Raw genomic sequence first — 15,166 nt, 5'->3', positions numbered from 1 at the left:
AAGGTGGCCAGAGACAGGTTTAGATACCTGGGGATTCAAATAGCGAGGGAATGGGCGATGCTACACACATGGAATTTAACAAAATTGGTGGAAGAGGTTAGGGAGAATCTGAAGATGTGGGACACACTGTACTTGACTTTGGCAGGGTCCAAGTGGTGAACATGAACATTCTGCCGAGCTTCCTGTTCATATTCCAGACACTCACGATCTTTGTACCAACAGCCTTCTTTTGAAAACTGGATGTGATTATTTCAGACTTTGTATGGGCAGGGAAGGTGCCAAGGGTTAAGAAGACCCTGTTACAGAGACAGAGGGTTGACATTGCCGAACCTGCTACCTTATTACTGGACGGCGAACATGGAAAGGTGAGGTCGTGGTGGGAAGGAGAACGGGTAGAATGGGTTAGGATGGAGGAAGAATCCTGTAGGGGCTCAGGCTTGAGGTCTATGCGGATGGCAGATTTGCCAATGGTGCCAAGGAAGCAGTCCACGGTGAAGGTCTGGAACGAGCAGAGGAGGCACTTTAGGATAGAGGGGATGTTGGTGTTAATGCTGTTGTGTGAAAAACCACGGTTTTGAGCCAGGGTGGATAGATGGTGTGCATATGAAGTGGAGAGAAGTGGGGCTAGTGAAGTTGAGGGATTTGTACCTAGCAGAAATGTTTTCCAGTATAGAGGAACTGAGGAAGAGGGTAGAGCTCCCAAAAGGAATTGAGTTTAGGTGCCTGCAGGTGAGGAACTTCGCACAAAAGGTTTGGAAAGAGTTTCCCAGGTTGCTGAGGTATACCCTGTTGGAGCGACTGCTGCTTCCAGATGTGGAAGGAGGGCAGGATTGGAGACATAAGGGTGACTGGGAAAGCAGGGAGGTGAGCAGGTGGTGAAGATTAAGGGAGCTGGGAGGGGGCATAAACTGGGGAGTATAGAGTGAGGTGCTACGAAGGGTAAATGCGGGTTCCTCTTGCGCAAGGTGAGCCTGATACAGTTAAAGGTGGTACACATGACAGGGAAAGAATAACTGGGTTGTTCCAGGGAGTGACAGACGAGTGTGAGAAGTATGGGCGAGGACCAGCAAATTATGTTCATATTTTCTGGGGCTGCGAAATGTTGGAGAGGTTTTGGGCGGGAGTGTTCACGGCGCTAACAAGGATCGCGGGGGTGGAGGTTGAGTCGGACCTATTGGTGGCGATATTTGGGATATCGGAGAAACCAGAGCTGATGTAGGGGAGGAGAGCCGATGTTGTAGCCTTTGCATTTCTGGTTGCTCAGCGAAGGGTGGCACAGTATCACAGATGTTAGCACTGTTGCTTCACAACTCCAGGGTCCCAGGTTTGATTCACAGTTTATATCACTGTCTGTGCGGAGTCTGCACGTTCTCCGTATCTGCTTGGGTTTCCACCGAGTGCTCCTGTTTCCTCCCACAGTCCAAAGATGTGCAGGTTAGGTGGCTTGGCCATGATAAATTGTCCTTAGTGCCCAAAAGGTTAAGTGGGGTTACTGGGATGGGGTCAAGGTATAGGCGTAAGTGGGGTGCTCTTTCCAAGGGCCGGTGCAGACTCGATAAGCCAAATAGCCTCCTTCTGCACTGTAAATTCTATGATTCTATGCTGGAGTGGCGGTCAGGAATGCGGCTTGGCTGGGGAACTTATATGACTTTCTTCGGTTGGAAAAGATTAATACGAATTAAAGGGGTTCAGCGGAGGGCTTTGAGGCAAGGTAGGGGATGTTCGTGGCCATGTTTGAGGAGGGGGGTGAAAAAGGGGAAAATTTGTATAAACTATATAGTTGTGTGTTGGGAAGTTTGTTCCGCGAATTGTTTATGTTTTGTAACCTTTAAATACATTTGGAATAAAATACATCAAAAATTGTTTTGTACCAAGAGAGTGAAAATAGGGTGAGTCCACTTAAAACCTGAAGTGAAACATTCAAAAATGGAAAATAGATCAGCTGGCCCATCCAGCCTGCTCGGTGCCCCAGAATGGCTGGAGTATCATGACCAGACACTTCCTGGCCTTCCAGTTGTGCAATCGAGGGGGGAAAAAGATGGCAATAAGGGAAAGAATACTTTTGAAAATTCCTCTCCGTCCTCTTCAGCCAACCTAAAATAGCCCCAGAGATCATATGAATCAAATTGCACAACAGAAATTGTAGAGACACAACTGACAGTATCAAATATCCTCATTGATTCATTCATTAAACAAATTCAAACCAAAAAAGGTATCGAGGGTGTTCAGTAGAAATCCATGGGTAGGCCACTTTCCAAAACCGAGACGTTTGCTCACTGACGGGTAAAATTGAAAGATTGAATTGGCCTTTAAAAGATAATTAATTTTCTTGCAAAACGGAAAATTCCAATTACTTCTCCAGCTGAAGCATTTCTAAGAGCAACTAAATGTACCCAAGAAGATGGTGAACTGTATTTGTTTTGTTTAAAACTTCCTCATTCTTCAATTCAACAAACAATTGAAATTGGTCACAGGGTTAGCTATGATTCAGCTCGTAGCACTCTCACAAAGGTTCAGGTTTCATGGCTAACTGCAGAGACTGGAGCACGTAATCTATGCTGGCACTCAACTGCAGTGCAGAGGGATGCTACTTTGTCAGAATGCCTTGTTTCAGTTGAGCCACTGAATCAATCGGCTCTCTAAAGAATTCAGGCAGTATTTGGAAGACTTGCAGGGGAGTATGTCACAGTTTCCTGTCCCATATTGATCTATCAACAGGACTGAAAAATGTCAGTACCTTGTGTATATTTATCCTATACTTTGAAAATACTTAATTTGTTACAAATGTTTTGAGATAGAGGTTGTGACGGATGTTCTATAAATGTAAACTTTTTTTTATAAAAAAAACTTCACTTGAACTTTTCCTTAAGGATTAGTGCATACACAATTGCATATTCTGGTGATTAGGAGCGCTTTACTTCATTTTCAGTAGCACTCACAGCAAACAACCAGGTTTTTTTCAAACAAATCCAAAGTTTAACTTCTGTATGTTTCCCACCTCTTGTTGAAACAGTGGCTTTAATAAAAGCCTCATCAAGTCAGCAAGCAAATTTTTATAGTTACTAGTCAATCTCTTAAAGCATTGCACATAGGGGGTCAAGAATCAGGTCATCCTCAGGTAAAATGGTGTTAAAGGCTGGTGGGTAATTGGGCAGGGCATGCAGAAATAACTTAATCCTCTTTTCAGAATCATACATTTTTGAATATTTTTATTTGACTGCCTTAGTAATGGAAACCATGCAATCTCGCCATGCTGCAATGAAATCCTCCCAAGAGGAGCCACGGCCACACCTACACTGGCAGGGGGGGCATAATTAAAACATGGCAAATTTACAGAGACATTTTCCAGCACAAATATAGATTCATAAATGGAAAAGGTTGACAGGAAGCACAGATTTGAGATTTACAATGCATTATATTTCAAACTGAACAAATTTAGTGTTCACAACCAACAGCAGAGTTTAAAAGGCAAATTAAGCACGTTTGATACAAGAACTAATTAAAAATAAGAAAACTAAGGAAGGTGACAAGGGTCAATTTAGGCAAGAAGTGAATGTATGTGTCAAGAGGGAAAGAAACAAGCCTAGCCAAAGTTGGTTTTGTTGTTGAGCAAAACTCCTTACTTCAGAAGAGATTTTTCCTCTTGCCTTCTAGGGTCAGGCACAATCAGTCCTTCAAAAAGTGTATTACCGCATTCAGGGGCAAGTATCTGCCTTTGGGTTTTTCCTTCTGCTTACCCCTCTGACCTTTTCCGTCAGCAGTGCAGACACAAAAGTCAGAAAATAATCTCAGATTTCATTATTTATAAATAATTGATGCAAATAGTGACTTTGATTTACAGATTACAGGGCTAGAATTCTTTGGATAATGCATGGAACATGCATCATCTTTATCTGAGGTCTCTGCCTGAACGCAGGTCCAGCCCACAGCACCATAACCTCCACTATGGGTAGGGCAAGGAGGCAGGTCCGAATGCACACCTGCCAGAACAGGGATCGAACCCCCTGCACATGGCCGTTCAACCAGATGAGCCAACTGGCCCCCCGCTACAAGTTGATGTGGATTTCACATACACTTTCACATGCATGAGAACACAAGAGCCAGACATGGAAATTAGAATTGCTATACTGCAGAAGGAGGCCATTTGGCCCATCAAGTCTGCACCAACCCTCTGAAAGAGCACCCTACCTAGGCCCACTCCCCCGCCCTACCCCCGTAACCCCATCTAACCAGCACATCGTTTGACATCAAGGAGCAATTTATCATAGCCAATCCGCATAGCCTCCAGACCTTTGGACTGTGGGAGGAAACTGGAGCACCTGGAGGAAACCCACACAGACATAGGGAGAAAGTGCAAACTCCAAACAGACTCCATCCAAGGCCAGAATTGAACTTAGGTCCCTGGAACTGGGAGGCAGCAGTGCTAGCCACTGTTCCACCATGCTGCTTACAGATAATAGGAGTAGACCATTCGGCCCTTCAAGCGTGCTCTGCCATTCATTATGATCACAATTGATCATCCAACTCAGTAACCTGTTCCCGCTTTCCAGCCCCCTTCCAGATCCTTTGATCCCTTTAGCCCCAAGAGCTACATCTAACTCCATCTTGAAAACATACAATGTTTTGGCCTCAACTGCTCTTGTCTGGTAGCGAATTCCACAGGCTAACCACTCGCTGAGTGAAGAAATTTCTTATCATCTCAATCCCAAGTGCTTTACCCTGTAGCCTTACACTCTGATCTCTGTTTCTGCATCTACCCTGTCTAGTGATGAATTTCCTCCTCATCTCAGTCTTAAATGGTCTGCACCTTATTCTGAGGGTACGGCCATTAATTTGTTTCCACATTGCGGCCAACACTGACCCTGCTTTTCCCGGAGAATAGCGGGAAAGACCCTAAATGGGTTTTGTGCCGGGCACCAAACCTCCGCACCATCACGCTGGGCGTGATCCAGATCAGCATACTTAATGAGTCTTAAAATTCATTTAAGTATGCACAGCCTGTTCGAGGCCGGAGTCTCCCGGTTCCTGGGATTCACTGGCCCCATTGGCGCAGCCAGAGGCCAGTGTGAATAAGTACTGTTTTCCAAAAAATGGAAACCAGACGTGATGGCTATGCTCTGGGGCCTGGAGGCCATTGGAACCCCCAGCTGGTCAGGGACAAGGCAGGCTCAGCACCCGGCATTACCAGCATGGCACCCAGGCACTGCCAACCTGTCACTTCCTGGTTAGCATTGTAGGAGTGCCAGAGCCAGAGCCAGGGTGCTGGGCCATGCCCATGAAAGAAGGGGTGAAGGAGGGGCACTAAGGGTGAATATGAAGGAAAGGCCAAGGGTTTTGAGGGGGTTGAAGATGGAGGTGGGCAGCCTTAAAGGAGGAATGTGCCTTGGCAACCCCGGGGTTTGGGGTTGTTGCCCATGTCTGCCGGGAAGTTTTGGGGGGGTCACAATGTTTCTGGATAGGAGATTTCGGCATCCAATAAAAAGTGCGCCCCGATCTCAGAGGGGCCGGTCTTGCCGGCATCTTTAGTTCCCCACTCCAGAAACAATTCTAAATGTGGGATAATTCAGTGAGAATTTCCTCAAGCGCATAAAAAACAACCAAATGAGAGTGAATTGAGATCTGGATTGCGTCCAGACACCTGGCGGAAGTCATCCCAAGAATCCCGCCCAAAATGACACTTGGTTATTTTTGGGGAGATTTTCACCGTGTCCCCTTGTTGTTGACTCACCAGCTAGAGGAAACATCCTATCCACATCTACCCTGTCACACCCTGTAAGAATGTTGTAAGCTTCAATCAGATCACCTCTCTTCCTTCAAAACTCACGAATACAGATCCAGTTCTCTCAATCTCTCCTCATAAGACAATCCTGCCATTCTAGGGATTAGTCTGGTAAACCTGCATGTTGTAGCCTGCAGCTATGGTTAGTCATGATAGAGATGAACATGACATCATTGGGTACTATTACTCCCTGGACGATGCAAGAGAACTGATCTCCCAGGTGCAATTTTATAGCTGCATATATCCACATCACAGTTGCCGGATGATTTGACTGGAATAATTCAACTCAGCTTTTTTTTCAAAAAAGTTCCAAGTCCCTCCAGCCAGAGTTAATGTCTGAGGTCAAGGAAAAACACATCCCATATTTACTCATGCATAGACCCAGAGATCCCCAAAGATCTCTGGCTTTTAATTAACCCAAGCGGGTAATGCAACAGGACATGTAACCAGAGTTATCACTATGTTGCCTAGTGTCCTTTTCAATTAAGTGCATTCCTACTTATTGTCAATCCACAGTGCAACATCCAATATTTAAATACCATTGTTTCTGCAGACTTCAACACTGGTTTCTGCTGTGGATATTAAATTCCCTCCCCCTGCAGCTATCGCCAGTCTCCAACTAAATGGCAGTTAACATGGTGCGAATTTTAGTGGCCAGATATATTGATATGCGGTCCCTTATTTTGTACAGAATTCATAGATTTTTCTGGGAGGGGTCTCAAATTATACGCCAGATTTTATGGCATACATTTTTCCTCAAATTTGTATATTAAACCCCTTTAGAAGAAGCCTGACATTTAAAAAAATATACATTCAATTTTTTCACTTCTACCCGTGGCCAATTTTAGTTCAGCTGTGCGAGTTTGGACTTGAGGAAGCTTGTTTAAATATAACCAGGTTGGAGGTTGAAGTAGAGGAAACAGTGACAAGTAGATTATATGAGCCAATCCAATCCAAATTAGGATGCAAAGCCCATATGCGTTATATGCAGGTAAGTACTGGTAAATGAAATTTCAAAATCCTTAAAGCTTCAAAGACATTTGAAGACTAAGCATGGTGAGTTTGAGGACAAACCTCTTGATTTTTTTTTCCAAAGGATGCAGCGAGAACTTAAACCGCCAGCAGGGCAGCACGACGGCACAGAGGTTAGCACTATTGCCTCACAGCGCAGAGGTCCCAGGTTCGATCCCGGCTCTGGGTCACTGGCCTTGTGGAGTTTGGATATTCTCCCAGTGTTTGTATGGGTTTCCTCCCCACAACACAAAGATGTGCAGGGTAGGTGGATTGGCCAGGCTAAATTGCCCCTTAATTGGAAAAAATGAATTGGGACTCTAAATTTTAAAAGCCAGCTGAAGTCCTTAGCAGAAATGTAACATTGAAAGTGAGATTGTGAGGACCAAGCAGAATCACCTGTCGCATTAAAGGAAAGAAATAATGGTGGGTTGCAAAAGTCGGCCGGCAGGGGTGACGAAGGTCAGCAGTTGGTAAAAGTGGGCCCCGGGGGAAAAAAGTTTGAAAAACACTGGATTAAAGCATTTGCAAACATCTTCAGCCAGAAGTGTCAAGTGGCTGACCTTCTTGGTCTCTTCCGGAGGTCCCCAGTATTACCGATGCCTGTCTTCAGCCAATGTGATTCACTCCACATGATATTAAGGAACAGCCACATGCATTGGATACAGCAACAGCTATGGGTCCTTACAACATCCCAGCTGTAGTTTTGAAGACATGTACTAACATTACTCATCAAGTTGTTCCATGATAGCTACAATGATAGCTACAACACTAGCATCTACCCAACAGTGTGGAAAATTGCCCAGATAAGTTTTGTCCACAAAAAGTAGGATAAATTCAAACCAACCAATTACCAGCCCATTAGTCTTACCCTGAGGAACATGCAGTGATGTCCTGTGATGACCATTGTCCTTTCCAACCATCTTCCTCTGTGCTGTGACTTCAACAAATGGAGACCTTCCCTGATTACCTACCGTTGATTTCAATTTTGCCAGGATTCCTCAAGGATACCACGTGAAGTCAAATGTGCTTTGATGTCAACAGTAGTAGCTCTGGAATGTGGTTCTTTTGCTAATGTTTTGACCAAGGCTGTAATGAGATCTGGAGTTGAGTGGTCCTGGCAGAACCAAATGGAGCATCGGTAAACAAGTAATTGCTAAGAAAAAGTGTTGCTCGATAGCACTATCACTGACATCTTCCATCACTTTGCTGATGATTGAGAGTAGATGGATGTGATGGTAATTGGCTGGATTCATTCATTGAGGATAATGATCACAATCCAAGAAATCAAACTCTTGATTCCAAACACATGAACAGAAAAGACTCCAAACTTTTGTACTTCGCACTCAGATTTCTTTTTTTTAAATAAAAATTTAGAGTACCCAATTCATTTTTTCCAATTAAGGGGCAATTTAGCGTGGCCAACCCACCTCGCGTGCACATCTTTGGGTTGTGGGGGCGAAACCCACGCAAACACGGGGAGAATGTGCAAACTCGGACAGTGACCCAGAGTCGGGATCGAACCTGGGACCTCGGCGCCGTGAGGCAGCAGAGCTAACCCACTGTGCCACCGTGCTGCCCTGCCACTCAGATTTCTGACACAGTGTAGCCGTAAAGCTGCTCACAACTAATTTCATCATCTTTTTGTCTGCGAGTGTCCTTCAGACAATTAGGAAGAGTGTGAAGTTCTGAGCTCCTGTTTCAGGAGTGGGTATATGCACTATACATGTTGCTGAACCATACAGAACGTCAGGTCCAAGTTCGATCTACGGCCTATGCAGAGCTAGCTGAGCTCAGTGGAGCTGATGGTCGTTAAATCGCATTCCACTTTGAGCAGGGAAGGAAATGAAAAACAAAGTCAGCAGAGTTTAGTTCACTGAGCTAAATCGCTGGCTTTTAAAGCAGACCAAGCAGGCGAGCAGCACGGTTCGATTCCCGTACCAGCCTCCCCGGACAGGCGCCGGAATGTGGCGACTAGGGGCTTTTCACAGTAACTTCATTGAAGCCTACTCGTGACAATAAGCGATTTTCATTTCATTTTTCACCTTCCCTCATTAAGGGGAACAAAATACACACATGGACAGAAACAGCTTCAGTTGTGGCAGCTATTATGGTTAAATGTTTAGATTCATACTCAAAGAATGCTCACTTAGACAGTGTATTGGAGATTGATGCTATTGGTCGAAGTGCAGTTTACAACGAAAGGGGTAATTTCTTTTCCATTTTCTCATTTTTCTACCTCTTCCTAGCCCTTTCTAGAGTACCTCACCCAAGTTGGCTATTCTTTGCGTTTGAGCTGAGAAAGAGAATGTCGGGTATGTATTTGACTACAAGTCAAGTTTGATCCAGTTTTCAACAGCTTCACACATACAGGCTTTACTATCAGGGCTTGCTGGATAGCATGGCAGGAACCTGGCCAATCTCCCGTGCCTTATTCGGGATACAGAGCATACTTTTAGAGATTTGACTATAATTTCAGCTGAGATCAAACTGCATATAAAGAGAGAAAACCCAAGGTACAATGTCGAAAATTCTTCAAGGATAGAGCAATGTACACGCTGTTTAACATCACACTCTGGTAAAAGATGTAAATAAAATTGACAAGTAATTTCGATAATGGAAGTCTTACCCACATGCAGGCCTCCAGCCTGACTTTGGAGATAATGGCCCATAGAGAGATCGTCTCTTTCAACTTCTCATCAGGACAAATGATTTTATCTGGGTATGGAGGTTCTGGGAAATTCACAGAATTACATTCATAAGCAGCCAACGTCACTGAAGCAATATGTGGACCCTGAAGACAATGCACAAGAAATAAAGATTGGTTACTCGGGAACAGTCAGTTACTCAGAAATTCTACAACCTGCTAAAGTTCAACAACTTCCTTCTTTAAGAAAACTGATCACCCTTTTGGAATGGTTAGACTTTCAACCCCAGGAGGGATCTTTAAACCACAATAAATGCTTGAGCTTATCTCAGGCCGGCTTCTGACCTCAGTTGGGTCATCATCAGTCTGAGAAGGAGAGGTGATAGAGAGAAGGGGAAAAAGAAAACCGAGCATTCACTCCGAAACCAAGCAGCACGATGATGAGAATGTGATTGCATGAAAGTCTCTCACATCCATTCCTATTCTATAAAACCAGGCCTATAATGATCCTTGATTACGTGTACTTTTTCCCAAATGCTCAGCAAACAGGACTATATTCATTGCCAAGTTTCCTCCTAGAGACAGCAGCATATTTTATAAATAAATCGTTCTACAAAATATAGGTTCCTGGTGAATTATTTTCTGCCGGACTTACTGTATTCAATGCATAGCTATAAATAAGCTGCAATACATGGGGAACCCCTCCCCTTTTTTGGCAATTTGCTACACTTTGAACTGGAGTTATTAAAAGCAAGTTCACTAAAAGCTACTTTTGGAGGAAGCTGCTAAAAGAGCAAGAGTAAACAAACTTCCACTCATCTTACAACACTGTGTGGGCACAATCTAATGGCAAAGTTTCTAAGTGGCATGTGTGGCAGGTTTTCCTGGGAGATTTCTGCCAGCGAGTTTCGCATCGGTCTCAAACAACAATTGTTCATTTTTTGGGCCCTGGGGAGTGTCTCACTGGTTTCGCCCACGCGGTTTAGTCCTCAGCGATCGGGGTACCGTCGTGAAAGGGTGCCACGGTCTCCAAGTGACTTGAGGGTCTCCCACAACACTCACCCATGGACAATGTCATTCCCCACACACGAGCATTACCCACACTCCCCAAATAAGGACACCCCGCTATGGGGTCCCCGAGAGCTTTGCAGTGCCACCTGGGTACCATGGCAGTGCCAAGGTGCCCACATTCCAGGGGAGGGCCAGACAGCCACCTTGCACTGTCCCTGACCACCGAGATCCCTCTGATGACCCGGGAGACCCCCCCCCCCCCCCCCCCGGCATGCCGTTCCACCTAGACCACGTTTGTGTGGACTAGTACTGAACAGCGCCCATCTGGGGCCAACAGATTGCGGGTGAGCTCGCACAGTAGGTTTAAAACCGACTTGAGAGTGCGGCTTGGTCACGCCCAATATGGCTGCCGGGAAGCCCACATGAGGCCTCACCCGGCATCTACCGGCCACATCACACTTGCGGTGGGGGGGTTGGTGTTTCAGCCATCATTAGGCCCAAGGAGGGCAGAATGGTGGCGCAGTGGTTGACACTGCCACCTCACGGCGCCGAGGTCCCAGGTTCGATCCTGACTCTGGGTCACTGTCTGTGTGGAGTTTGTACATTCTCCCATAGTTTGCGTGGGTTTCATCCCCACAACCCAAAGATGTGCAGGGTGGGTGAATTGGCCACATTAAATTGCCCCTTAATTGGAAAAAATGAATTGGGCACTCTAAATTTATTTTAAAAATCATTAGACACAAGGAATCGTCAATTTGGCCCATGATCCATAAACAATAAATAAATGAATAACTCAAAAGTGTGCTTTGGCAGTTTTAGCTAAAGAAGGAATGTTAGCCAACATAGTCAAAGAACATATTCAAACAACGCCACAGCATTTCTTCATCCACTTCAGTGAGCAGACAGGGCTCGAGTATGCCTCATCCAACAGATGGAACATCAGTACATATAACACTTCCCAGTCGAGATTGTGTGTGCTCATTGGAATGAGGTTTGTACCCAGAACCTTTTGACTCAGGAAAAAAGTGCTGCCAACTTAGCAAAGCAGACATAATGACTACATAGTTGAGGGAATGGAATATTGCAAATACATTAATCAGCACATAAACAGACAAGATTCAAAAACCTGGTAGTTATTATTAGAAATACTAAAAGTTAAGTGTAATCTTAATAATGATAATAATTATTATTGTCACAAGTATGCTTACATTAACACTGCAATGAAGTTACTGTGAAAATTCCCTAATCGCCACACTCCGTGCCACCTGTTTGGGTACACTAAGGAAGAATTCAGAATGTCCAATTCACCGTGCAGCATGCCTTTCGGGACTTGTTGTGGTGGGGGCGGGGGGGAACTCACGCAGACACGGGGAGAACGTGCAGACTCCACACAGACAGTGACCCAAGCTGGGAATCGAACTTGGGACCCTGACGCTGTGGAATAATAGTGCTAACCACTGTGCTGCGGTGCCGCCCAGTGTTTAACTGTGCATGCTGTCCCAAAGATTTCTAATCTCTGCCTGAACTCAGTATTGAAAGCAATGCTGGCTTTGTTATGCACACATTTTAAAAACTACACGGGTTGTCAACCTAAAGAGGATGCACAATTTGTACGTAGTAGTCTTTGTTTCAGGCAAGCTTAATAAACAGAATAGAGTTTGGGGAAGCTGATTCATTCATGATATAGATGAACAAAGAGAGAAGGGGGAAATGGGTGATGTGGGATCATTCTTAAGAATACACACTACACCGTATGGGAATTGTCAAACTCCACTAGGATTGAAGTGATTTTGAACAGGATCAGAGCTGAAAAGAAGCAAGACAAAAAGAAAATCCCAAAGATGCATCTCATAAGCCTATAGCTATTTGGCATTAAGCAGTCGTAAAACCATTATAAAAGCTTTTTGGTAGATATATAATCCACTTTAATTCTGTACTAATGCCACCAGCTCCCAATGCACAAGTATCAGGCAACCAAAGATAAAGCTACTGGTTTACCCAAGGTTGGCTGCATTAAAAATGTCCTTTAAAAAAACATTCTTCAAAGCTCAGTTCACTATTCTCACTGAATTAAGTTCAGGGTCAGTGACCGAAGGTGATAGAACATAATGTCAAAATTTCAGGAGAACACCTTCATGGAGATGTACTGGATAGATTGTTGACATTATGCCAGAACTCATGTAGGCACGATCGCTCGGCATATTTCGTCATAAATATGGTCATTGTAATTTAGAGTTTGGTTCCTCGCTTTATGTTGGACAGCGACTAAACTGCGCCATTATCCTACAGACTAAAGAAATAGCATTCAAATTGGCTTTAGGAAAAGCTCGTAGATGGGCTGCCAAAACAAAAAAGTGACAACTTATTAACTGTCATCCCCCCCCCACAAAAAAAACACAGTTGCTTGGATGTTTAAAACAGCGAGAGGAGAGCCCGGAGTTTCAGTGTTTAAAACAGCAAGAGGAGAGCCGGGAGTTTCAGTGTTTAAAACGTCGAGAGGAGAGCCGGGAGTTTCAGTGTTTAAAACAGCGAGAGGAGAGCCGGGAGTTTCCAGTTTAAAACAGCGCAAGGAGAGCCGGGAGTTACAGTGTTTAAAACAGCGAGAGGGGAGCCGGGCGTTTCAGTGTTTAAAACATCGAGAGGAGAGCCGGGAGTTTCAGTGTTTAAAACAGCGAGAGGGGAGCCGGGAGTTTCTGTGTTTAAAACAGCGAGAGGGGAGCCGGGAGTTTCAGTGTTTAAAACAGCGAGAGGGGAGCCGGGTGTTTCAGTGTTTAAAACAGCGAGAGGGGAGCCGGGCGTTTCAGTGTTTAAAACAGCGAGAGGAGAGCCGGGAGTTTCAGTGTTTAAAACATCGAGAGGAGAGCTGGGAGTTTCAGTGTTTAAAACAGCGAGAGGAGAGCCGGGAGTTTCAGTGTTTAAAACAGCGAGAGGGGAGCCAGGCGTTTCAGTGTTTAAAACAGAGAGAGGAGAGCCGGGAGTTTCAGTGTTTAAAAGAGAGAGAGGAGAGCCGGGAGTTTCAGTGTTTAGAAAAGCGAGAGTAGAGCCGGGAGTTTCAGTGTTTAAAACAGCGAGAGGAGAGCCGGGAGCAGAGAGCAGCGGACCTGCGCAGGACACTGCGCTGCAGGTAGGACAGCTGCTTGTCTGTTTGTTTATTTCAAATTGAAAAAAAACCGGTAAAGTGACATCACAGGAGACTGTGACCTGATTGGATGAAAGGCAGACTGGGCTAAATTCGAATATTTGCGGAGTTACTAGTTTTAATTTAACTTAAATTACTATTTTTAAGTTGATTTGGATTACTATTTTTAAAAATTTTAAATCTCACTTAAATAACTATTTTGGGTTGATTTAAATTACTATTTTTAAGTTGAATTAAATAATTTTTTAATTTCAATTAAATAATTTTAATTTGTTGTCAGATCAAGCAAGATAAATACTCAGGGGTAAAGCTAATTAAATAGCATACAGGAGATTGGATGTAATCTGACACAAAAACATCTTTCTAAAGTTTAATTTCAAAAGTTTAATTTAAAGGAATAAATCGTGGCAGGACAGCTCCAAGGCGTAGTCTGCTCCGCTTGCTCCATGTGGCAGGCACGTGTCAGCATGTGTGCAAGAAATGTCTCCGGTTACAGCACCTGGAAGCTCACGTTTCAGAGCTGGAGCAGCGGCTGGGGACACTGTGGAGCATCCACGAGTCAGAGAGCATCATGGATAGTACGTATAGAGAGGTGGTCTTATAGAAACATATAAATTTATGAAGGGAATAGATAGGATAGATGCGGGCAGGTTGTTTCCACTGGCGGGTGAAAGCAGAACGAGGGGGCATAGCCTCAAAATAAGGGGAAGGAGATTTAGGACTGAGCTTAGGAGGAACTTCTTCACCCAAAGGGTTGTGAATCTATGGAATTCCTTGCCCAGTGAAGCAGTTGAGGCTCCTTCATTAAATGTTTTTAAGATAAAGATAGAAAGTTTTCTGAAGAATAAAGGGATTAAGGGTTATGGCGTTCGGCCGGAAAGTGGAGCTGAGTCCACAAAAGATCAGCCATGATCTCATTGTATGGTGGAGCAGGCACGAGGGGCCAGTTGGCCCACTCCTGCTCCTAGTTTTTATGTTCTTATGTTCATTCACAGGCAGTAACCAGAGTCCTTTATTTTAGCTATATCATTTCAGGGAATTGGCATAATTCCCAGTATCTCACTTCCCCACACATCGAGAGGAGAGGGGATTTAAAAAAAGATCAAGCCACCTTGTATCTTTTTTAAAAATCCCTTAACAACCAATCACTGTAGAGCCATTTTAACAGCTGATCCTTACTTCAATTCTTCTCAATTTGGATAGTCTACATGAAGTGCAAGACAACATATTTCTCTTCTCGATCAATCCCTGCTTAAATTTTTGTATATGGTTTAAAATAAATTTGTTTCCAAGGTATTTAAAATATTTTAGTTGTTGGTCATTCTCTTCAACCAAGCATCAAAACGGTCTACCAGAGAGGGCAGACATCAACAGAGCACAAGAACAGCAGTGAACCACGTCACCTCCCTGCTTAGGACTTTTCTCTGGAAAGCTCAGTCATCGCAATGGCAGGAATGCCACTTTTTCTACCCCTTTTGGAAAATAAATGTAACCAATATTTACATTTTAGATTTGTTAGATCATTTATTGGCAATTTTAAAAAGACAAACATTTTTCTCATCAAGGACAGTTCCAAAGC

The 15,166-nt window shown here is 44.2% G+C and overlaps 1 protein-coding gene across 8 annotated transcripts in view; it reads right to left on the bottom strand.

The window, feature by feature from the left end:
* The window catches only part of vmp1 (vacuole membrane protein 1), a 179,411-nt gene that overhangs the window by 79,323 nt on the left and 84,922 nt on the right, over positions 1–15,166 (bottom strand). For all 8 annotated transcript variants that reach the window (XM_038814654.1, XM_038814648.1, XM_038814653.1 and 5 more), the window contains one exon: positions 9,420–9,584. In XM_038814654.1, coding sequence (XP_038670582.1) covers positions 9,420–9,584 — 165 coding nt within the window. The remainder of the gene's footprint in view (positions 1–9,419; positions 9,585–15,166) is intronic.

This window comes from Scyliorhinus canicula, chromosome 12 (assembly GCF_902713615.1).
Source record: "Scyliorhinus canicula chromosome 12, sScyCan1.1, whole genome shotgun sequence".
NCBI classification, from domain to species: domain Eukaryota; kingdom Metazoa; phylum Chordata; class Chondrichthyes; order Carcharhiniformes; family Scyliorhinidae; genus Scyliorhinus; species Scyliorhinus canicula.
Note: the sequence above shows the minus strand (reverse complement) of the source record. Positions and strands in the feature narration are given on the sequence as shown.